Below are 23,432 nucleotides of genomic sequence, written 5' to 3'. Positions count from 1 at the left end.
AATTTGAACACATTTTTCATACAAACCTTCATAAAAGTAATGCTTAATTCCTGATTCATTGGTTTATATTTTTGCATTGCCTATTTCTTGCATACACGTGCCCACACACACATTAGTGAGTACACCGTATAACTATTATTACAGCATTCAAAGAGGTCTTAATAAAGGTATTTATAAACAGTTGTCAAAATCTTAGGTAAAAAAGACCTGTTTTAAATAACACATCAAGTGTGTTAAAGATATATACACATACGCACCTTTCTGTGGTGATCTACAGCCATGCAGAGCTGCCTGCAAAAGCAAAATGAATAGATATGATCCAGGCAGCTTTCCCACCGTGATTAGTTCATAAAGGCTATGTTGATCTTAGTACTTTCCATTAACACTTCTGTAGCCTTGCCTTTGGGTTTGTATTTGACCACAGACATGGTGTTACTAGACGAAACTTTTTATAGAGCTCACATTCCATTTTTTTGGTCCCAAGATCATCAGGTAAGTACCTGATTCCTCAAAGCTAAACATCAAACTGTAATCCAGAGATTCAAATGAGAGGCCTAGCTGTTCCCCGTTTTTAGTTTAGTTTGTGTTTAGAATTCTCATTTCCCGTCCCCTAGTAAAGAACATTTTGTACTTGAAAGTTTGCAGTTGTTTGATAAGTGTGTGTGTTCTCTGGACTTAGACATTAATAAAGGTTCCTCAATTATAACTTCTTTCTCTTTTTTTTTTCTTAGATATGGGAAAATTGTTTCCACGAAGGCAATTTTGGATAAGACAACGAACAAATGCAAAGGTATGTTTCCTTGGCTGTTGATTTGCTAAATCAGGGCTTTAGAAAAATAATGGAATTTTAAACTTGATCTTTGGTTTCAAAACTACCTCCATTTATTAAAATCCAAATCTTACATGTCACCCAGTTTCTGTCTTGCACAATGTCAGCATATTGCTTGCGTTTGTCCCTGGTTGAGTTTTGGCTGGAAACCCAACAGCAGCTAGCCCTTTGCCAGAATCCCAGATTTGATGCCAGTAGAGTTAACATGCAAAATACCGGCTGGCATTTATCCCCTGCTCTTAAAAGGGGAGTAGAGTTAGAAAATAGCTTTTCTTTGCTGAGCCTGAGGAGATTAGAGCTGCTTACTGAAGACCACCGGACTGCACTAAAGAACTGAAAAGATTACATATTGTGCAAATTGGCTCTATTAATTAGAGTAGTTTTAAGCAGTACTTAATTACATGTTTCAATACTCCCAATTGTTCTCTGCTGAATGCCTGTTGACAATATTGGCAGCGGGGAGGAGAGAACCATTTTCACTGACCGAATTGTAATAGGGAGGGGAGGTCATACGCTCCTTTGAAATATGCTGCTGCATTAATTTGATGCACTGACCTTCAGTTTTCCGTGTAATTAGGATGAGCTCATGCGGCTCCATGAGCTGGAAGAGGAGGCGTCTGGAGTAGGCAGCACTGATGCTCCGTGGTTCTGACTTTTAATGATCCAGCATCTTAATAATAGGCATGTGATTTCTAGGAAAGGGGAAGAATGGAGTCAGCTGACTTTGAGTCTAACGACTGACCCCGTGAATTGAAATAAGGTTGACAGGAATAGGCAGAGAAGGCAAATCTCCTCATTAATTAGAGCCCAGTTTTTCAAGTAGTGGTGATGGCTGTGGCTTAGCACAATCTGAAAAAGGCAGAGAACATAAATGAAGCCTCTGGATGGTATGGTAGGGCCTCGCCATAGAAGCCAGCCGTTTCCTTTAAACTAGACTTGAAGTGATTCATTGTATTTCTGTCTCTTCTTCAAAGCTGCTGAATTTAAAGGAGCTATTGTGGCAAATATCTAAGCCCATGTTTAGTCAACATGGCACATTCAGGCAGTTTTGCCCTACGACGGTGAACAGAGCCATGCTTTCCGTAGAGTGGTACTCAATTAATATTTTCAGTGAATTAAACTGGAGAGAGTCAAATTGTAGACTGAAATGTCTACCCAGTTACCAGATTAGTCGTGTTTACCATATTTTTAAATGATTTGGGTGAGCAGGGACACAGAAAAAAACCTTTCGGTTTTATGACAAAAAAAAAACCGGACTCTTGCAGGTATAAAACAGGAAGCTGATCTCAGCATTTGTTTCAAACCAAGAGAGAAATCACAGTAGACAAGTCGTTTTATAACCTTACCCTTCCTTTCTTCCTCCTCACCTCCCCAACCCCCTTACCCCCAAAAAAGAAGTCTTCGCAGCAGATCAGTGTGTTTAAAAAAAGCACAGCTGCCCTAGTTACGTGAGAGAGAGGACCCAGAGGCCTCCCTGGGTGAATTCTCTGCCACACCTCTACACTGGACACGCTACTGTTACACACTCTTTTTCCAGCAAGACCCTATTGCCTGGAAGCCAAAACTCCACAAAATGCTTAGCGTGATCTGGAAAAGGTACGAGTAAAAAAATACTAAAGCTAAACTGAACATCATAATACAAACCCATGATATTTGGGAAGGGTCCAAAGATAAGTGGAGAGATTTTGGGGGCTTCTAAATAAGGGTAAGAATAATTCACTGTTTTCAATACATGTCTCCTGTAGATGTTCTCCTAAATTGAGTCTCAGGCGAGACTGCCTTATGTCGGGGGTGGGGGGGGGGGGCAATGAGAGAAACCTTCTGAGTCTCTTTGTGTCACACAGGCCTCTCAGGAAGAAATAGCAACAGATATCTGGGGTGTGGGTGAGTGAGTGAGGGGGAGAGAGTAAGCAAGAATGGGTTTATAAAATTCTGGGAGGGAGAATGATAGAGCTCCTGAAAAATAATAATTTTAGGGCAAATGAGAAAAAATAGCACAGCATAGCTCATAATAAAGACAGATAACACGTAAGCCATGTTACAGATAACTTGAGAAGGTGGGTAGGTGGATGGATGGATGAAGATAGGTAATGCTTAAGAGGTTATTAGTATAAATGGAAAGTGCTTGTGTTGTCTACAGTTTTTTGAGAGTTGAACAGATCAAAGAATTTTATACCTGGAAATTAGAGACCTTATAGGTCATAGAACATTTTTTGGCACAAAACTTTTTTTTTTTTTTTTTTTTTTTGCGGTACGTGGGCCTCTCACCGTTGTGGCCTCTCCCACTGCAGAGCAGAGGCTCCGGACACGCAGGCTCAGCGGCCATGGCTCACGGGCCTAGCCACACCACAGTATGTGGGATCTTCCCAGACCGGGGCACGAACCCTTGTCCCCTGCATCGGCAGGCGGACTCTCAACCACTGCGCCACCAGGGAAGCCCCACAAAACATATTTTGAAGCCTCTCTCCAGAAGACAGAATTAAGCTGAAGGAAATATTGCTCTGAATAACATGTTATCGTAGTTATTAAATTTAAAAATTCACTATTCAGTTGCTCTTCTACCTTTCAATTTTTGTCAGTTTTTGGCCAAGAAAAGGTATTTAAATGCTTTTCAGCACTGGAATATATGGTAGTTCAGGACCAAAAAAAAAAAAAGCTTACAACGGATTGATTGTGACACCCGGCTGGTCAATTATCAATGTTTACACAGTTGCGTATAAGACCAGAAAACACACACACACACAGACATAAAATGGGTGAGGATAAGTCAGACCAAAGGGAAGATAGGGGTAAGAGCAGGAAACTTCATGTTACTGTAGAAATAGCCCTGTATTTCTTAGTTGCCAAAGCAAAAATAAACATACCTATTCCCGTGATTCAGTAATCACAATGTAGAATAAAATCCAAGAAGCAGGAATACCATAACTGTTCCTGGTCCTGAGACCTGAGAAGAATCCTCTTGGGGGTCCAGTGAGACGATGCTGTGTTACTTAGTTTATCCCACCTTCAGAAATATCTGTGTACATATTTATATAATGAAACCCATGGAACCTGTGAAACTCATTTATATACTCTTATACTTACTTGAAAGTAATATAATAAAGGAAATGAAAGAGCCAAGGGTTGCATGCTTACCTGTTATATTTGTTTTTCAGCAAATATTTATGAAACAGCTATGTAGTAGACATCGGGCAAGGCCAGAAAAGGTTATAAACAGTTAACTAAAAATGCAACCATTATGGATTTTTCCTAATAAGGAAATAACAGATAAAATAATACTAATATTACCTGAATGAATAGCAATTTCAACTACATGAATATCAAACCTGAGATCTTCTATTTATTGTAATTTATTGACAACAGCAAAATTAAGGAGGGTGTCTTAAATATCCATCAGTAGAAGTTGCATCATTTCAGTGTAGTTGGGTGTTCATTTATGACCTGCTTAAATTGTATTTGGTAGTAAAATATGTATGAGAGTGAGTATGTGTGTGCCTGTGTGTACCTTCATAACGGGTTGCATGTTGGCATTAACAACAGATTTCTAAAAAAATTCCAAAATACGTTGAACCTGACTTCTAACCTGGCTGTTGAGTAGCGTTCTCTGCTTTTACTTGGGTCAGCCTCTTCTTTTTCTTTCCAACCTGGCTATTTCTCCATTCACTGTCAAAATCAAATTAGGCCTTATTCCAACCCAATTCCAAGTACTCGAAGGAAGCTGCTGCTTGTTTCAGCTTTGACACTTCTGTCTCCTAAAACATCTATTTCTGTAATCCATGGTCTAGTTCACTAGTTTTGTTACCAGGCAATATTTTCGGTATTAATACTGCACACTCACCTTTGGACTACTTCTGAAGTTTCTGTTTGGTCTTGTTGATGCATATATTTGCCTATTTTGACACTTAGTTTCTTCCTGTCTAAATGACTATAGCTTTATAATATCTGCAACTAAATGATAGGGCTGGCCCCTCTTCTCTGCAACCTCCAAACAGGGCTTTTCTTTTTCAAAATATTCTTCCTCATTTAAAATTAATTTGATGGGCTTCCCTGGTGGCGCAGTGGTTGAGAGTCCGCCTGCCGATGCAGGGGACCACGGGTTCGTGCCCCGGTCCGGGAAGATCCCACATGCCGCGGAGCGGCTGGGCCCGTGAGCCGTGGCCGCTGAGCCTGCGTGTCCGGAGCCTGTGCTCCGCGACAGGAGAGGCCACAACAGTGAGAGGCCCGCGTACCGCAAAAAAAAACAAATAAATTAAGAAAATAAAATTAATTTGATAATAGGTTTGAATTCCAAGGAAATCTCTGTTGGTCTTTTTGCCTGGTACCCTGATCTTTTAAACAGCGCGCTAAATGGAATTGGACCGTTTCTCAGTAACTTAAGAGTCATAGTGACAGATCAGTGGCTGCCTGGTTTAACACAGTGATGCTTATGGGTCAGTGAAGTTCATGGAGCTGTTTGCTCATATGCTGCTTTAAGGCCTGTTCTTTGTATAGTTTTCCTCTTTTCTTGATTGCTATTCATTTTCACTAATAATTAGCATATGGATACCATCCATGTGATTATTTTGTAGCAGCCCTACCCTCAACCCGTCCCTTTTTCCCCATTATTTCTTGCTTTTGATTTGTCGTGGCCAGGCAGAATAGCTGACCAGCTTATTTTAAATGTTTGAAAAGCTGTGGATAAATAAGCTTTGAACCAGGACCTCTCTTAGGAGGTTATTTATTTATTTGTTTTATTATGTTTTGTTTTTAGACTTTAGGACATGAACTGCTGAAACAGCTATTTCGGGTTTCTGGAGCCATCCCCCCCCCTTTATTTATTTTGAAGAGATCATGAGCTCTATTTTAGATAAATAATGATATTTTTAACCAAGTTTGAACATTTAGATTATTTTATATTTGGGGTATCCAGTGGTTGTACTTAACTTATTTGAAAAATAAAATGTAGTCTACAGAATAAACATACACTTGTAAACTCTGTAGGATAGCACCATCTTTCTTACCAAATTATTAAAAATGCTACTTCTCTGAAGTTGATTTTTTTTTCCTTTTTTTTTTTTTTAAATCTTGGTATAACTCAGATGTCTTTTTTTTTCTGCCAGTAAGTACAGGACACCTGAGAAAAAGGTCTGGAAAAGGAAAAAAACTGTTTTTGTTTCTTCCTTTTTTTTTTAAACTTTGAAGGGAAAGTTGCCTAGCCCGTGATAGATGGGGAAGGACAGCTCGAGGAGGATGTTGCACTGCGGCTGTAAAGCTTGAGACATGTCAGAACGTCAGGGCTTTCATTTCTGCTGCCTGCATCAGAGACCAAATGGAGTCATCCTTTTCCTCTATGTAATCATAAAATAATGGCTTAAACACTAAGTGTGTTTTGCATTTCAGGTTATGGTTTTGTCGACTTTGACAGTCCTGCAGCAGCTCAGAAGGCTGTGTCTGCCCTGAAGGCAAGTGGGGTTCAAGCTCAAATGGCAAAGGTGAGTTGAGAGCCAGTACTCAGTTCTGTGGTCTCTGGCTTTGGTTCTGAAGCTAGATACGTGGCTTTTCCTGTCACCATCCAAGTTCTTCCTTCCATCCCAGTGAGCCACAGTTACCTGTGGACACTTGTCCCATGCCTTCGCATCCTCAATGGTAGCTATTTTGCCAAAGACTGTTCCTCATAAATTTATATGTGAAGAAGGGTTTTAGAACTGTATAAAATTTTACATAGCAGATTATGTAACCCCCTAAGTAAATGGAGAAATAGCACCAGATTTTCTCAGGTAAGTGGGTACTTGTGGGCTGAAGCTCTGTACTGTATTTTTTAAAATAATTTTTAAATGTCAATGCTTAAGGAATTAATACATTTTAGAAACACTTCCGAAGGTAATTGTGTATAGAATGTCATATTATGAAAGAATAACAAAATACAATCACATATGTATGCGTTGTACAAATATACTAGTAGTTTTAATGCAATGTAAGCTACAGATACTATTTCCCCTGTGTAAAAGTCAGTGATTTTTAGACATTGGTTATTTATGGATTATAAATCTTCTCTTTAGTAGTTCTGCAGTAGCTTTATTCAGGACTTGTTTTGATGAACTCTTAATCACTGAAGTGATATTTATGCTCCAGTCTTATTGCCTAAATGTAAACTTGGGTTATATCATACCTAGTGCCTAAAGTACATTTATTAAGATACTCATACAATTATGTACATATTTTTTTATTTGTGGTTTTTGAATTGCTACAGAACATATTTTCAAGTTTGAAACTTGACAGTTTGATATCTTGTATATTCTTTTCAAAAGATCGGTAATTTTATATTATCTAGTGTCTTGAAGTACGGAGGAAAGTAATTTTGTGCTGTCCTCTGCTGCTTCTGAAGAGTAGCATGTGGTCATTCCCTGAAGGGTATTCCCATTTCCATAAGGAAAGAAGATTTATGGAAGTTAAAGAACCCTGGTTGAGATAAGTTACCTGCTAAGACCTTAAAGCTGTTGAAGGACATATATGCAGCTACCAGGATAGAGATTTACCTTGATTAAAAGATCAGCATGGGGCTTCCCTGGTGGCGCAGTGGTTGAGAGTACACCTGCCGACGCAGGGGACGCGGGTTCGTGCCCCGGTCCGGGAAGATCCCACATGCCGCGGAGCGGCTGGGCCCGTGAGCCATGGCCGCTGAGCCTGCGCGTCCGGAGCCTGTGCTCCGCAACGGGAGAGGCCACACAGTGAGAGGCCCACGTACCGCAAAAAAAAAAAAGCATGAATAAAGATTTCAGGAATTGATGAAAGGGATCACCTTTCTAAAGTAATCCTTGACTTTTAATATTTTTAGACCTTTGGATTGAGTTGGACTTATTTCAGATGTTTTTAAACTCCAGAGGAAGAAGCTAAAATAAACAAACTGTAAATACTAAACCATGATTTTTAGATTACTTGTCCATAATATACAGCAGTTTCCTGTGGTATTGTTGAAAGACGGTGATTATGAGGCTTGAAATATATTTAATTGTGAGTATGCAATACCTAAGTTGTATATGATTTACAGAATGTTTAATACGCCTATGTAAACAATGGGTAACCATACATTTTCTAAGCAGGACTTTTAAGGCACAATTGGAAAAGGGCTCTATTTTTCCCTCTGTTCTGTCCATTTCCTCTACTCTGTGAAGCTCCTGTTTCTTCTTCTCATGGATAAAATCTAGGGCAGGTCCCATGACTTTTCTGGCTACTCTCGTAATTTTGAAAAGTTCCTTCAGTTGCTTCTTTCATTTCAGGTCTTTCTGGTTAATTTTTTTCAGTAGAATGCCCCTTAATTGTTTTCATATCCAAATTTCAGGGAACATAATTGTCTTTCAGTACATTTTCAGCCTTTCTATATGTATTTACACCAATCTCAGTACAATATTTTAAGCAAGATGTTTAAGGGGGAAATCTCAGGTTATATTCCAAATACAGTTTGTAAATGTCGAATTGTGTAGAGGTTTCGAAAACCCTGCTGAGAGTCAGCAAAAAGGGATGCGTGTCTTGGATGCCGCTGGTGCTAAGAGAAATGACGACTTACAAAGCAGTTGTCTGCTAACAACCATATGGATAATTTGGTGATCAAGAAGTGATATTTTAGGGCTTCCCTGGTGGCGCAGTCGTTGAGAGTCCGCCTGCCGATGCAGGGGACATGGGTTCGTGCCCCGGTCCGGGAGGATCCCACGTGCCATGGCCTCTGGGCCTGCGCGTCTGGAGCCTGGGCTCCGCGACAGGAGAGGCCACAGTAGTGAGAGGCCCGCGTACCGCAAAAAAACAAAAACAAAGTGATATTTTAAAAGTTTATATCCCAATATAACCATGTATTACGTGTATACAGACACACGTACAGATGTGTAACAAATGTATTTAGTTGCATTTTAGGAAATTGGGGGTTGTGATTAATGGTAATACATTATATACTTCTTACTTGAAATAATATGAAATAGGCTCCTGGTTAACATTTTGATGCTGAATGTCTGATTTTTTTTTTTAAGAACACATTTCCAATGCTAAGTGTGTGATACCTATAATTAAAATGTCCAATCCTGTTTATTTGACAAAATTTTGAGTGCCGTATAATATTAAAACTTCTCCCTTCCCCCAGCTCTGGTCTGCTCTAAGTAGTAAGCTTGTCGTGGGATGGGAGCATGGTTAGTTTCTTTCCTATTTCCCAAATGTGTGTCTTTCCCACTCTTCCATAGCTAGCTGTGGTTTCTAACCCCTCCAAGGTTGGAGCAGTGGCAAAGGATGGGAAAGTTTCTTGACCTGACAATTACGCGATATGGTGTTGATTTCTCTGGGCAGACAGAGAACTGATGCTTTCCTTAGTAGTATGCTTTGCTCTCTCCCCTGTAGTTCCTACAAGCTAGAGAAGACGTGTCCTCAGGCTGTTAGCCTCAGCTCCTGAGAATCTAAGGGTCAGCCTTCAGCCCCTTTCTTCTAGGACCTTCTTATCCTTCAAGACAGCCTTCCTGGAAGGCTCTAACACAACCCTGGGCCAACTCTACCTGTGTGGCCCACATTGATGTGTTTGCCAGCTGTCTGTGGGAGACTAGTTACCTCCCAATTGCACTTATAGGCCCCTTCAACCAGCCTTTGCCTTTTAGATTCCTCAGGCGTAAGTCAGACATTGATTCATTGTATCCACCGAGCTCCAAAGGTCACAGACCATGCCTCCTGAGGGGTCTGTTGAAGCCCCTCTTGCTGGACTGGCAGTGATGGGGGAAGCAGCCCCTGTGGTGGGACTCAGAACACATCAGCGGTTCTCTCCACACGTGTGTTCATTCCACCCTCTCCAGTCCCTCCCCCAGGCAGACGAGAGGTGGGTGGTCAGCTGAGCCTCTCAAGCCAGATCTCAGCCACTCCTATGCAGACTTTGTGTAGGTGGTCTGGTTTCTTACTCTGGAACGTGGGCATGCCTGAAACCCATTTTTTGGTGACTTCTGCTGAAACAAAGTTAGGAAGAGGGCTATTTTAACAACGTGCTCCAGGTAATACGGAGGTCTTTTTTAGAGCGGCCCCGTGAGCACTTACCTAGGCATCTTTTCAGTGCCAGTGATATTGAGTAGCATAATATATTAAATATATCCTGTCTGAAGAAGTCTTTACAATGCATTTAGTCAGAACCGGTCTGGGCATAGATTGGCACTGTACGTTGTGTCAACAGTGCACTTTGAATGCCAGCTTTCCCGTGGACTGATAATGAGCACTGTTCAAAGACCTCCTTAGGTGGCTTGGACTGTAAATTGGCTAGGAAAAGTGATCCCTTCCTACATCATCTGTAGGGAGGGAACAATGCACGGGTTCAGAGATGCTGGCAGTGTGCCAACATTCTGCACGATGTGAATTTCTTCGGGTCTCTGTAGGATGACTGAGTTTCCTGGACCTGATTTCTTTTTTATTACATCATTAAAGTTACAAAAGGTATTTTAAATGCTAGAGGGTCCATTGTTCTGTGCCACGGAACCATGGGTTTGAGTATCAGGAGTTGACATTATCCCCTTTATGCTGACTGGATAAAGGAGCATCTGGCATGTACCTTTTGTGGAGACAGTTTATAAAAGTTTAGGTCTGGCTCCCATGTTTGGGTGATAAGGGACCTGTCACTGTCCACTTTCCTCTAGTGAATTAATCTGGACACTATAAAGTTTTGAAAATTCACATTGCCACATATTAAAGGCTTGCTTTCTTACATAATCAGAAAAAATTAAGAGACATTCCACTAGGCGAGTCTGGGGAGTGGGGGAGAATATAATATTGTTTGACACTTTGACCATCTGAGTTGAAAAAGAACTCCACAAATATTTAAAACTGAACTATAAAGCTACAATTGGAGAGCGTTGGACAACAATGGTTGTTTCTTATTCGTGTTTTAATTTCAGTGCCTTGCTTGGTACTTGGCCTATGGTAGATATCAAATGTTTGTTTTATTGATGATCAAAGAAGCCAATTAAGCAAGAGAAAAACTTCCCACTTTGGGCAGATATGGAGAGATAGCAATGGGACATTTAAAAATTATATTTATTGAGTCTATCGAGTACCCTGATGAAATTTACCAAAGGTTTTCCAAAAGGCTCAAGGTTAAACTTGAGCCACGTATGTTAAACTTGGCATTTGTTTCAGATGTGTGCATTTTTCAAAATAAAAGACTCAATCTATGAAAAGAAGAAAAAAACCTCAGATAACGAGCTGAAAAGATATAAAACTCAAGCCAACATTGGTGATATCTGTTAATAGAGTAACTTCTGTAGGCCTTTCCGCAATACCTCTTCAGACCTGCTGGGGGTCGTCGGATCGCCCTGTGTTATTTGCCTAGCGGTATGCTCGCACTTTTCTCAGTAAATAGGCAGTCAAAGGAGCAGGAATTTAATCGCCCTTCCATACAGAGGTCTACCATGCTTCAAGCAGTTTGCATTCACATGCCCATAAGCAGCTATCTGCTGGTTGGTGAACCTACTCAGTACAAGAGAAAACAGATGTCTGGTCTTCCTGCCAGGTCCCTTTGTTGAATTTTAGGAACCATTCCACACGCATAGGGAGGTTTTTGTTAATTTCTTTCAGATGATGACTGAGTGCTTTACACCATGAGGGACCTCCAAGCCCCACTTTTCTACTCAAGTGAACATTAGTGGCCATTTATCCCTCTCATGGCCAATGTGGGATCCAAGTGTTCTACCTGTTAAAGAAGCCATTGAACACTTTCCATCCCTAGGGATATAAAGAGGCCTGTTAGCTCCATTTTTATCTCTGACCACCCATGATTTACAGAAAAATTGTTTTTTGACATAGCATTGTATGTAATAAAACAGAGTTACGGTTGTCCCTGATTTTAAAGGGGCGAAATTACCCTTATTCAAGAACCACTCTCACGTAGTACAAGTACCGTATGTTCTGTTTACTAGGAATGTATGGTGATTAGAATGCATGGACCCTTTGGTGATCAGATATTCTTGTGGCCATTGCTGCCAGCTTGGAGTTGCTTCTCTTTTTTGTTTGTTTGGTTTTTTTTTTACTTGCAACTTTGTATGCAATGTGTGCAGGATCAGTTGACCATTTGAAAAGAAGGATAAATAATGTTAGCCCTAGAGGTCATTCCAAATGAAGAGAGCTAGTTGACTGTTTGCTATTGAAAAAAAATGCGTTAAAATCACAGGAAATATCTACCTGTATTTAGTCTATCTTATCTCACTATTCATCATAGAGTGGGTTAGCTCAATTTCCTGATTCTGATTTAGCACTTTTTATTATTTTTTTTCTTCATTGGTAAACATTCAAGTTGAATTAACATTTTAAAGAATAACTTTTTTTTTTTTTTTTTTGCTGCATTGGGTCTTCATGCAGGCTTTCTCTAGTTGTGGCGAGCGGGGGCTACTCTTCATTGCGGTGCGCGGGCTCCTCATTGCAGTGGCTTCTCTTGTGGAGCACATCGTCTAGCCACAGGGGCTTCAGTAGTTGTGGCACGCGGGCTCTAGAGCGCAGGCTCAGTAGTTGTGGCGCACGGGCTTAGTTGCTCCTCAGCATGTGGGATCTTCCCGGACCAGGGCTCGAACCCGTGTCCTCTGCATTGGCAGGCAGATTATTAACCACTGTGCCACCAGGGAAGACCCAAGAATAACATTTTTATTAATAGTTTAATAGCAACTAAACCACAGATTTAGAAAGTACTTAGTTACCTACATTGTCAGCCCTTTCGAAAATACTTCACAGATGACAAAGTCTGTGAACATTCTTAAATATTCTTAAATGTTAGTCATTTAGATTTTAATAATTGTAACTCAAAAGGAAAGCTCACGGGCTTCCCTGGTGGCGCAGTGGTTGAGAATCCGCCTGCCAATGCAGGGGACACGGGTTCGAGCCCTGGTCTGGGAAGATCCCACATGCTGCGGAGCAACTAAGCCCGGGCGCCACAACTACTGAAGCCCATGAGCCTAGAGCCCGTGCTCCGCAACAGGAGAAGCCACCGTAATGAGAAGCCTGCGCACCACAACAAAGAGTAGCCCCCGCTCCCTGCAACTAGAGAAAGCCCATGTGCAGCAACGAAGACTCAATGCAGCCAAAAATAAAATAAATAAATTTATTTTAAAAAAAAGAAAGCTCACAATATTTATGATACATGTTCCTTACGTAACATTTTTTATGCCACATCTTTGTCCAAGGTGTGTTTTAATGCTCTTTAATTAGGGAGTTCCCAGCTTTATTCTGAATCTGACTAAGCATGATTCAGAAATCTTTCTAATAAGATAGACTTGATCACATCACTCCCTTGCTTCTGTGCCTCCAGAGGCTGCAGATTTTTTAGGGCGTGGCTTTCTAGCTGCAGCACAGGGACAAGGCTCCCCCTTCCTCCTCCTCCCCTCACCCAACAAAGTATAACGCCTGAAATCACAGGATAAACATGGCTTATCTTAAGACTGCAGTGTCAGTATGACTCGAAAGTATTAATTCAGAAATACTGTTTCCATATGAAACAAACTCAAATAGTTAGGGAGTAGATTGCAACATTTACGTGATACATTTTTTTTTTTTTTAGATAAAAGCCTTCAAGGAAATGTTGCAGCTCTGGCAAGGCTACTTTATCCTTTGCCCACACACTCTTCAGGATACATAGTCATTCTCTTTCGTGCTAGCATTGCTTAAGTGGAAAAGTTTAAGCGGTGATAACTGACAAAAAAAGTCATGCTCCTTGGATAGCTTTTCACAATCTGGTTTTCAGCCTTATGCCTTATGCTTGTTTCTCAAGTCTCAACTCAATGTCATGCCCTCTGTAAAGTGTTCCCTAATAAAGACAAGCTCCCCTATCTGTCCTCCCATTGTGATTTGTATACATCTCTGTTACAGCATTCATTACATGTGTTTTTATCTCCCCAACTCAACTATAAACGGCTAGAAGACAGACCTGGAGTCACAATTATTGTATAAGAGGGTCTGGGATGTACAGGATGCACTATAAATGTCATTGGACTGTATTAGGCTACAGGACCCCTCAGTGTACCCACCTTCAGAGAGATATAACCCTATCTGTGTTCACCAACTAAGGACCAGACTTCCACAGGAACAAATACAGTCTTGTGCACTCCAGGAAAGCTTCAGGGACTTGGGAGGTTAGAGCCAACATGAGATAGTTCATTGAGGAGCTGTGGATTAATTGGGTGAAGTCAGGGAAGGTAGTGAATAAAGTGGAAATAAGGAATTAAAATCTTAGCTTGTAATCCACCTGAGAAGAAATTGAAAAATTTAATACCAAAGACCATTTTGTTTTTCCCTTTATTCTGAAGCATTTTATCTGTTACTGTCATGCATTTATTAAATCGCTTTACAGTTTTTGTACATTAAAGATATGCTTTATGTAATTTTCAGTGGGAGGTTTTGCCCGGCACAAGGTAATCAGTGGTACCACACTGACTTTATCTACTTTCAGACAGAAGCAAAGGTAGTTGCCATTTTTGTTTAGTCTGTCAAGGGTTAGTGAAGTTAAGTTTCTGGCTTGCTACTGAGCACTTGAAATTTTTAAATGTTTTTCCTGGACACAACCGCACTGACACCCCTGAGAGTCTGGGCCACCCAGGTTGGGAGCTTCTGCTCCATACCTTTGGGACTGGCCTGGTAACAGGCTGCCTTCTGTCAGAACCGGGAAGTCATAGGGACAGTACTTTCTGCCCATAGTTTCTCAGTCTTCGGTAACTTTAATTCTTGGGACTACCAGGGTATTTGCCATTCCCTAGGATACCAGATTGTTGTTTTTTTTTTTTTTTTAAATTTTTTTTTATTTATTTATTTTTATTTTTGGCTGTGTTGGGTCTTCGTTTCTGTGCGAGGGCTTTCTCTAGTTGCAGCAAGCGGGGGCCACTCTTCATCGCCGTGCGCGGGCCTTTCACTGTCACCGTTTCTCTTGTTGCGGGGCACAGGCTCCAGACACGCAGGCTCGGTAGTTGTGGCTCATGGGCCTAGTTGCTCCGCGGCATGTGGGATCTTCCCAGACCAGGGTTCGAACCCGTGTCCCCTGCATCGGCAGGCAGACTCTCAACCACTGCGCCACCAGGGAAGCCCCAGATTGTTGTTTTAAATCTTAAAGGTCAGTTACTTTTACTTGCAGATCATCTGAAAGGGAAGGTTTTATTTCAGGTTTAATTAATGCCAGGATACATTTGAAAGTAGAGACTTCTACAAGTATGCGTATGTTTCACATATATTTTTAAAGTACTGTGCATTTTGGAAATTTAAATATAATGAGTGTGCTGTTCTATTGCCTAAGGCTAAGACATCGGTTAATGACTTTGCTAATAGAAAGAAAAATCATAAACTTGCATAGTTCAATATGTAAAGATACAAGTGGTAGTAAGATCAAAGGAAAGCCCGTTTTCAAGTTAAGATCATCCTGATCTCACAGTTGCCGAGATGAGTTTTTACTTGGTCAGAAAATATTCCAGATAGCATATAAGCTTATTTCCTGATGATTTAACACCAGACTCAGTAAATATACATAGCTGTTACTGGTTCTCAGAAAACTCAGTTGCTATCTTTGGTTTCAGCTGATTTTAACTCAGCAGTGCAAAGGTGGGTGGGAAATGATCTAACTGCTGCTTTTCGAACTTTCATATGCATTTGTACTGCCTGGAGATCTTATTAAAATGCAGTTTCTGATTCTGTAGGTCTGGGATGGGGCCTGGCATTCTACATTTCTAGTAAGCTTGCAGGTAATTCCATCCCTGCTGGCCCCTGGATCACTCTTAGAGTAGCAAAGATTTAGCAAAACTCCCTTCCCCCATCTACATTTGAGTTCAGCTTTATCCAGATTCTAAAACTTGTACTGCCTTGAGTCTGTCATTTTGTATGACTTTGTGGGGTTTTGTTTTTGTTAATTTAGGAAGTTCTCTATTTCCCATTGGTGATCACAACTCAGAGGTAGTAATGACTCTGCTGTAGCGCGAAAGAAGGGAATTTGGGCAAAATCCCACTGGACTTTAGTTGACTTAGTCCAGAATCCGTCGTGTGTTTCTGGATTGAATTATTAGCAGTGACAGCCATTTGTGCAATAGTGTGCCCAAAATGGGCTCCTAAAAACAGTAGTGGAGGAGAGGTTAGTTATTTTTGTAGAACACTGCAAACAGCTGAGAGTTTTGCTTCCATGAGGGCATCCTCTCCAACCCAGCGACTCCTGCCAGCGCTTCTGCTTCCAAACCTGCCAAGAATGGTTTGGTGGGACCGTGTCTGACCTGCACAGATTGTCCAAGCTTCAGACACTGTTTTCAAGTGTTCTTGGTCACTCGGGTGTTCTGTAGTTCCCATGATCTCACTTGCTAGTACTTTCAAAGGAACTGAGCTAAGAGAGTGGCCAAGGAAAAGTGTGTTCACATATCTCACCTTCTGCTGGAAATTAATAGACAGTTCTCTGTTCGGTTTTAGCAACAGGAACAAGATCCTACCAACTTGTATATTTCTAATTTGCCACTGTCCATGGATGAGCAAGAACTTGAAAATATGCTGAAACCATTTGGACAAGTTATTTCTACAAGGATACTACGCGATTCCAGTGGGACAAGTCGTGGTGTTGGCTTTGCTAGGTAAGCACGCTGCCTGTCTTCTGTCAACAACAGTAGCTCTGCTCTATCTCCTGGAAAATAAAAATTGAGCAAGGAGAGAGAATTTAAGCCAGGGTTCCAGGAGCCAGTTGTACCATGAACTTAAATTATGCATAAAAAATTGTTTGCGTTTTTCCAAATCTTTTGGAAGCTCATTAGGATTCTTGAACCTGAAGACACTAAATATTTGGTGACCTAGGGGAAGGAAATACCACATGAGCAGTAGTTCTGCAAGTATGTTTCCTTAATAATTTGACTAATTAGATCAAGATGCCTAAACTTCTTAAAAACAACAATCTCAGGCTCCTAAATTTTGTAAATAAATTGGTATTTTTGTCTCACTAGATGGAACTTTGGTTCATCATCAATAAGGCCAGTGAATTAGATGTTTAAGTGAAATATTTCAAATGCTCAGAAAAGTACAACAGACACCTGTCTAACCCCCCCCAAGTGTTACACAAATTGTAACATTTTACAGTTTTTGCCTAGATTTTTTTTTTTAAGAAGTAAAATGTTGCAGATATCTAAACTACCCTCATTCCTTCCATCTTATTTTTATCCCTTCCTCCCCAGAAAGGGTACTTCCGTGTAATGGTTAGTTTGCTTCCTTTAAAAACCTTAAACAAAAGAAGCTTTGGTTTTTGACGTAGTTGCAATCTGAAAGCCTGCGTACAAAAACTGATTTTACATCATTTAGCAACCTATTAATACTGTGCAGTAACCGATAACGTCTACACATCTTAAGGTACTGACTTTGGTTTTGGAGGGGAAATTGCTGACGTTTTACTTTCCTATACATTATCCTATTTGATGACAATCGCACCTACCTCAGGCCTGTGAGACCAACAAAGCAAGCACTTTTCACTCTTTCACATATAGGAAAATTGAGTTAAAGAAAGGACTTTACCATTGTCCCAGGGCTGCCAAGCAATGAAGCAAGGTCTAGTACCTGGTTCTTCTGGCTTTCAGTCCATTACTCTTTCTGTTAGGCCAGACGATTTTATAATAAAACGAAGGTATTCTACAGGTGGAAAGTCACCAAGGCCAGCATCCCCAGTGTGCACTTCATGGGTTAAGAGGACCCAGGTGAAACAGTGTAAGGCCCAGCGCCATCTGAAAATCGTCCCTCTGTGGGTGTTCCTCTGAAAGCAGATCAAGGACTTTCATTTCTGTATCCAAAGATAGAACCCAATTAAATTCTATTGCTTTTAAAAACTATTAAAAACCACCCATTAAAACCAAGGTGCAACTCTTCTGGGCAGTCCAGGAGTGTAGTGCATTTTGAGCAGATTATTCAGTGTTTTTTCCATTAAAGAAAAATAAATCAAAATGATTTAATTCCCCTGAAAGGTTTCTCAGGCGTTCTTAGCCACCTGCAGATGTGGAATAAGTTGTTAGGCTCCATCCTTTAATTCCTCCTCTAAAGCCAAGATGACAAAGAAGGTACATAATTGACTTCACTAATTTAATTTTAAACTTCAAGCTAATGAGAAAAACCGGTAAGGCACATCCTCTGATTAACACCGGTTCTTATCATGACTTTTGAGTCTGTCATTTTTTTGAATATGTAAAAGGAAAGACCATCTTTAAAATGACCAATATCCCAGCAGCACTAAATACACTAGTATTTTAAACTGGCATTTTTTATTTTTAATTCACTATCATGACTAACAAAGCTATTGTGTATTGATTATCAGTTTTTCTACAAGTGGGAAAAAATTATACATTTCCTATGCTTGATATTAAATACTCTTTGTGTGATTTCTTTCTTTTATGATTCTGTGAATGTACTGTGTGGTTATCAAGTTTTTATTTTACTATGGAAGCACACAAACAACAGTTAAATAAAAGATAGAATAAACCCACTTTTTCCTATCATTCACATTTTTGTTAGTTTTCATTTGTATCCAATAAACCTATAGGATTGTATTCATGTGTACAGGACAAAATGAAAACTAAGATATCTCTGACTATTTACCTGTTTTATTTTTACGTATAAATAGGATGGAATCAACAGAAAAGTGCGAAGCCGTTATTGGTCATTTTAATGGAAAATTCATTAAGACACCACCCGGAGTTTCTGGTATGTTGTTTGTCTAAAATTGTATCAGTAGTCTTTTGTTTAGGATGTGGTACCTCTTATATCAAGAACAAAACCCTCCTCATTTAGCTCTTTAAAATTTATTTCTTTGGATCTACAAATAAGACTTCAAAATTCACTTCTCCCAACTGTTTAAATATGAATGGAAGCATAGAGAAACAAACATGGTTACGGGGTGGGAGGGGGCATAAATTGGGAGACTGGGACTGACATATACACACTACTATATATAAAATAGATAACTAGTAAGGACGTACTCTATAGCACAGGGAACTCTTCTCAATACCCTGTAATGACCTATATGGGAAGAGAATCTAAAAAATAGCGGATATATGTATATCTATAACTAATACAATTTTCTGTACAGCAGACACTAACACAGCATTGTAAAGCAACTATACTCTAATAAAAAATTCTTTTAAAATTCAAAAAAAAATGAAACGTAAGCTTAGGGGAAAAAAAAAATATATATATATATATATATACACATATGAATGGAAGCAGACCCAGTGGTAAGGAGGTGTGTGACTTGCAGAGCATTCAGAAGCCACTCCTCCTTGGATGAGGAAGCCGTCCTCTAACTCACCTCATCACCATCCTCAATAAATATCCTGTCAGTCCTATCCGTTGAGGACTGTGGTACTTTCCACCCCAGCTCGCGCCTTCTTTCTGGAAGATGTCAGCATGTGTTACCCCTCCCCCTTACAGTGCCTGGACTCAACTTCTGTGGCCCCTCCATCCACTCCTCTGTGGCCACTTCCTCCCATTGCTCTGCCCCGTGTTGTCTTGACCAAGAAAACACCGCACCTCAGGAGCTTTTCATTCCAACATTACAGCCCCTCTAACTCCCACTAAACCTGGTCTGAAATACAGTGGGCTCCAGCGTGATCAGACCCTCAGCATCACTGGTCCTCACTCAGCCTCTCACCCTTACCTAGATAGCAATTCTCAGTTTTCACCAGCCTGCTCAGCCCTCTCCCTAAACTGCCCCCACACCCCAATCCTAAGGAGATGACTTCACTTCCCTTTAATCAGGCTGTCCCGTCTTGCCCTTTCAACAGCTTCCTCTGCTGCCATTGGCTTACTGTCTGCATAGCGCCCTGAGGACACCCACCTGTGCGGCAGCATTTAACATGTTTACACGTGTCAGTGCACTAAACTAAGCTCCTCGAAGGCAGGGGCTATTTTCTTATCTTTCTGTTTTCATGCCTAGCTCAGTACTTGAACCATACTGTTCAAGCACCAGTAACTGTTTGTTGGTTTTGCATAAATTTCACTTCACTATTCACCAAGACAACACTACCTATTTGCAAGCTAGCGTGCAAGCGGCTGACCACAAACTAGAAGACGTTTCCATTTGTGCATGTGTAACTAGTGTTCAGTATTTATTCTTCTGTAGCTCCAAGGTTCCATCTTTAACTGGATGGCTGATGATTATGATTAGGGATCCACTTTACTTTTCTGTGTCCAGGTGAGTCTCACTTCATAGAGAATCTATTTATAAGTGTGTGCGATACCACGGACTAACTGCATCCTTTAATACCAAAATCTGACAGCATACAGTTTGCATGGCTGTATGTGAGCTTGAGCTAAAGCATAAAATACAAGGCCTAGAAGTACGCTCTTCCAAGGAACTCAGCCTTGGGAAAGAGCTTCCTTTTCTGTTTTTTAAGTCAGTTTTGTTGTTCCATCCACAACACTTGAGTTGAAAGAAAAAAAAAAGAAACGAGAGGGGAATATTTTTACCTTCCAGCCGAGTAAAGACAAGGGAGAAATTTCATACGTGGGAGGCTTCTGCCAGCCTTGCCCCGCGGGGCCTTCCGAGGCCCCTGCACACAGCTGCCCACCGTGTTCTCCTCGCTTTCCATGCCATCCTCAGCATGGGCAGAACCCCGACGTATTATATTAGTCCCTTCGAAGGGCTGCTCACCCAACCCACCTGTGACCTCGTTACTTTCTCAGCTCATTCCTGCATGCAACAAGGAGATTTCGAGAAGGAAAAACACCCCAGCACACATTTGTTTTGATGTTGTATCAAAGATAAGATCTACCGGCTCCCTGAATGAAATAGGTCTCAGGGTGTCACGAATTGAGGTTGGACAGTTTCCTTTTTTCTCCAAAGGACTTCATGGTTGTGTCATTTAACTGTTTTCTTTGAAGTAGGTTTGAAGATTCTTGGTCACACCCATTCTAGGAAGAAAAAGACTTTGTTTTCCAAACCACACGCGAATAATTGTAGGATTCTCTGTACCTTTGCAATGAATAGTTTCTTCCAAGTAGTGCTAAGGGTCAAAGCGAGCGTAAGAACCAGATGGGTTCCTTCTCCATGGAGAGAATCCGGGCAGGGAAGACAACCAGGACTTAACTTTATGCCATTTTCTGATGTTTGATGATGTCTCACTTGTTTTAGTCTTGGTTCCCAACTAGACTGCATGTACTTAGCGGCAAGGGCTGTGTTTTATATTTTAATTTTGTGGTAGGCACCAAAAACCTGTGCATCACCCTATACCAGCAGAAGTCACCAAGCGGTTTCCAAGAGCATTTTTCACATAGAGCTCATCACAAGAATCGTGGCTATTTTGATGGCCTTTTTGTATAGCTTTTGCCTTTAAGTGAGGTCGAGCTACTTTTTGGCAAGAGTTTGAAACGTACGATGTGGGATTGGGAAGCATGCTGTTCCAGTGAACCCAACCTTTCCCCAAAACAAGTCTCCAGTGGACTTGGGAACCCACAACAGAATCTGAAACCATCTTCAACTTCTCTGGATTGTTTTTTGTACACACGATACAAGAATTATCTTTGACTACCTGTCTGTTTATTAGATGCTGCTGTCTCCCTTCCAATTACCTGAATGGCTGCTGTGACATGGGTTTCCCCGTGGAATGCATATGATTATTGTCAGTAGAACCAGATGAAAAACAAAAATATTGTCAGGCAAGGGTAAATTGAATGGGCCTCCACTTTAACTGTTTAAATAATGTAGGCTCATTGCTAGGCAGACATAACATTTCATACATACAGTCAGAGGATGGTTTATTTAATGATGCAAGTTGTTTAGCGGGCATAAGCAGAATTATCCAGGATGGTTTGTGTCAGAGTACTCCGATTCTTGCACGACTGGCGATTTGCCTGTGACACTGGAGCCAAGTATAGGAAAGAAACCTACATTAGACACAGTCCCCCAAAGACACTTTCTTTTGAGGACTGAAGAGAAAACGCATCGCGCGAACAGTGCGATGAACAGTAAACTGAACGTAAACTCATCGCATGACACTCTTAAGAAAGTCTCTAGATGGCAGAGCAGAGAGGTCGGCTGTGCACGTGAGTTGTCACTTCTCAGATGCCACCCATCCATCTGCCAACACACTCTTTTCATACCAGGGTGATGTGGCTGGCTTCCCCCATGCCTGGCATACCCCACCCTGGCCTGGGGCCTGGTGCATAATGTAGTATACGTCTAGAGTTCCGTAAGGATCCACTATACCACATCACGATTTTTTATACAATCTGCTTTCTGAAATCACTTTTTAAAAATCTTGTGCTTTTGTGTCTGATGTTACCACATTTTCAAAAAGGCTTTATCTTATGGCAGATTCTTCAAGTGTACATTATAGTTGTGTTAAAAAAAAAAAAAAAAAAGTTGCTCAGAAGGCCGTTCCTTCTGTCCTTCCTCCCGCTCAGTCTCTCATTTTTCCCTGAAAATGTTGAAATATTGTCCTTTGCTTGGATTTACCTTGATTTCGAGTGCTAGCTGGTTTGCAGAAAGTCAGATTTGCTTGGAAGGACCCCAACAAGGGTAAAAGAAGCAATGACTTCTTTGTGAGACAATCTAGGTGAATTCCACAGAGGTTTAAAATAAGTACGTCCCATTTGCTTGATAAAAATTCCATTATGGAGAAATAGGATGGTGGTGGTTTCCCGCACAGTGAACATTAGAAACAAGAGATGGGTAGAACTGATGTCCAAATTAGGAGACGTGCCCAAGGCAAAAACACTGTCACTCATGGCCATGATTCAGGGATTTGTCTGAAAAATATTCTTCCAGTACCTTCCTGGAAGAGAGTACAGTCTGCAAGAAGACTCATGCACATGGCATGTTAGCTGGAACTCTCCTAGGGCTGCTTGCCCTGCACCCGTTGTTTCTGCCTCTGTGGGAGATGCACACGACACACACACCCCATGGATAAAGGCCACGTGTATGTTCAGTGCTGCAGGAAGCAGTATGGTCACATCTCTCTTTCTGGACCTCTCCATGATGTGAATGGAGTCTGCCCTTGTGTGCTAAGGGCAGAGAGTTTTTAAAGAAAAGAAAGAAGTGTCTTTTCACTGGATATGTGAGCGCCTTTGAGATGCCCAGTATGGTGCGGACATCATCCTGCCACATCGCCCAAAGCTTTGCCCGTGTCGTGGAGGAGCTCTGTCGTGTTGTGAAGTGCGTATGTGACTGCTGGCCTACTCCATCCAAAGACCTCAGCTTGTTTTACATCTACTTTCTGTGTTACTTTGACTTTTCAGATTGGGTACATGCCCAGCAGGGCTTGAAAACCGCTCTTACATTCTGGAACGTTCTGTGTATAGGTAAAATTATTAGGGCCTTGTCCTATGCCAGGAGGCAGAAAAGGTAATGTTTAGGGGAAAAGTTACAAACCTAGTAAAAAACCTGGAAATCTTTCAAGGGTTTTTATTGCTCGTTTCATTTCCCAAATGTTTGGCTTAAGCATTATTAACTCTGTTAAAAACAGAAACGTTTGGCAACTCTAGGACAAAAGAAATACATGTGGAATGTTCCTGACCTTTAAGACAATGTGATCATACCTTTGGGATCGTGATGTGTTCATGTCTGTCTCACCCAGTATGTACAGTAGAGCAGAGTCTGAATGCATGTATTGTTGAGATGTTCCAGCCAAGGGCTGGAATCTTA

The 23,432-nt window shown here is 41.0% G+C and overlaps 1 protein-coding gene across 4 annotated transcripts in view; it reads left to right on the top strand.

Moving 5' to 3' along the window:
- Positions 1-23,432, top strand: part of RBMS1 (RNA binding motif single stranded interacting protein 1) — a 211,320-nt gene that overhangs the window by 168,872 nt on the left and 19,016 nt on the right. For all 4 annotated transcript variants that reach the window (XM_065881183.1, XM_065881181.1, XM_065881184.1 and 1 more), the window contains exons 3-6: positions 732-790; positions 6,209-6,300; positions 16,235-16,392; positions 18,414-18,493. In XM_065881183.1, coding sequence (XP_065737255.1) covers positions 732-790; positions 6,209-6,300; positions 16,235-16,392; positions 18,414-18,493 — 389 coding nt within the window. The remainder of the gene's footprint in view (positions 1-731; positions 791-6,208; positions 6,301-16,234; positions 16,393-18,413; positions 18,494-23,432) is intronic.

The sequence above is a fragment of the Phocoena phocoena genome, chromosome 7, assembly GCF_963924675.1.
Source record: "Phocoena phocoena chromosome 7, mPhoPho1.1, whole genome shotgun sequence".
In the NCBI taxonomy this organism is placed as follows: Eukaryota; Metazoa; Chordata; class Mammalia; order Artiodactyla; family Phocoenidae; genus Phocoena; species Phocoena phocoena.
The sequence above is the reverse complement of the archived record's forward strand: the minus strand, read 5'-3'. Positions and strand labels throughout refer to the sequence as shown.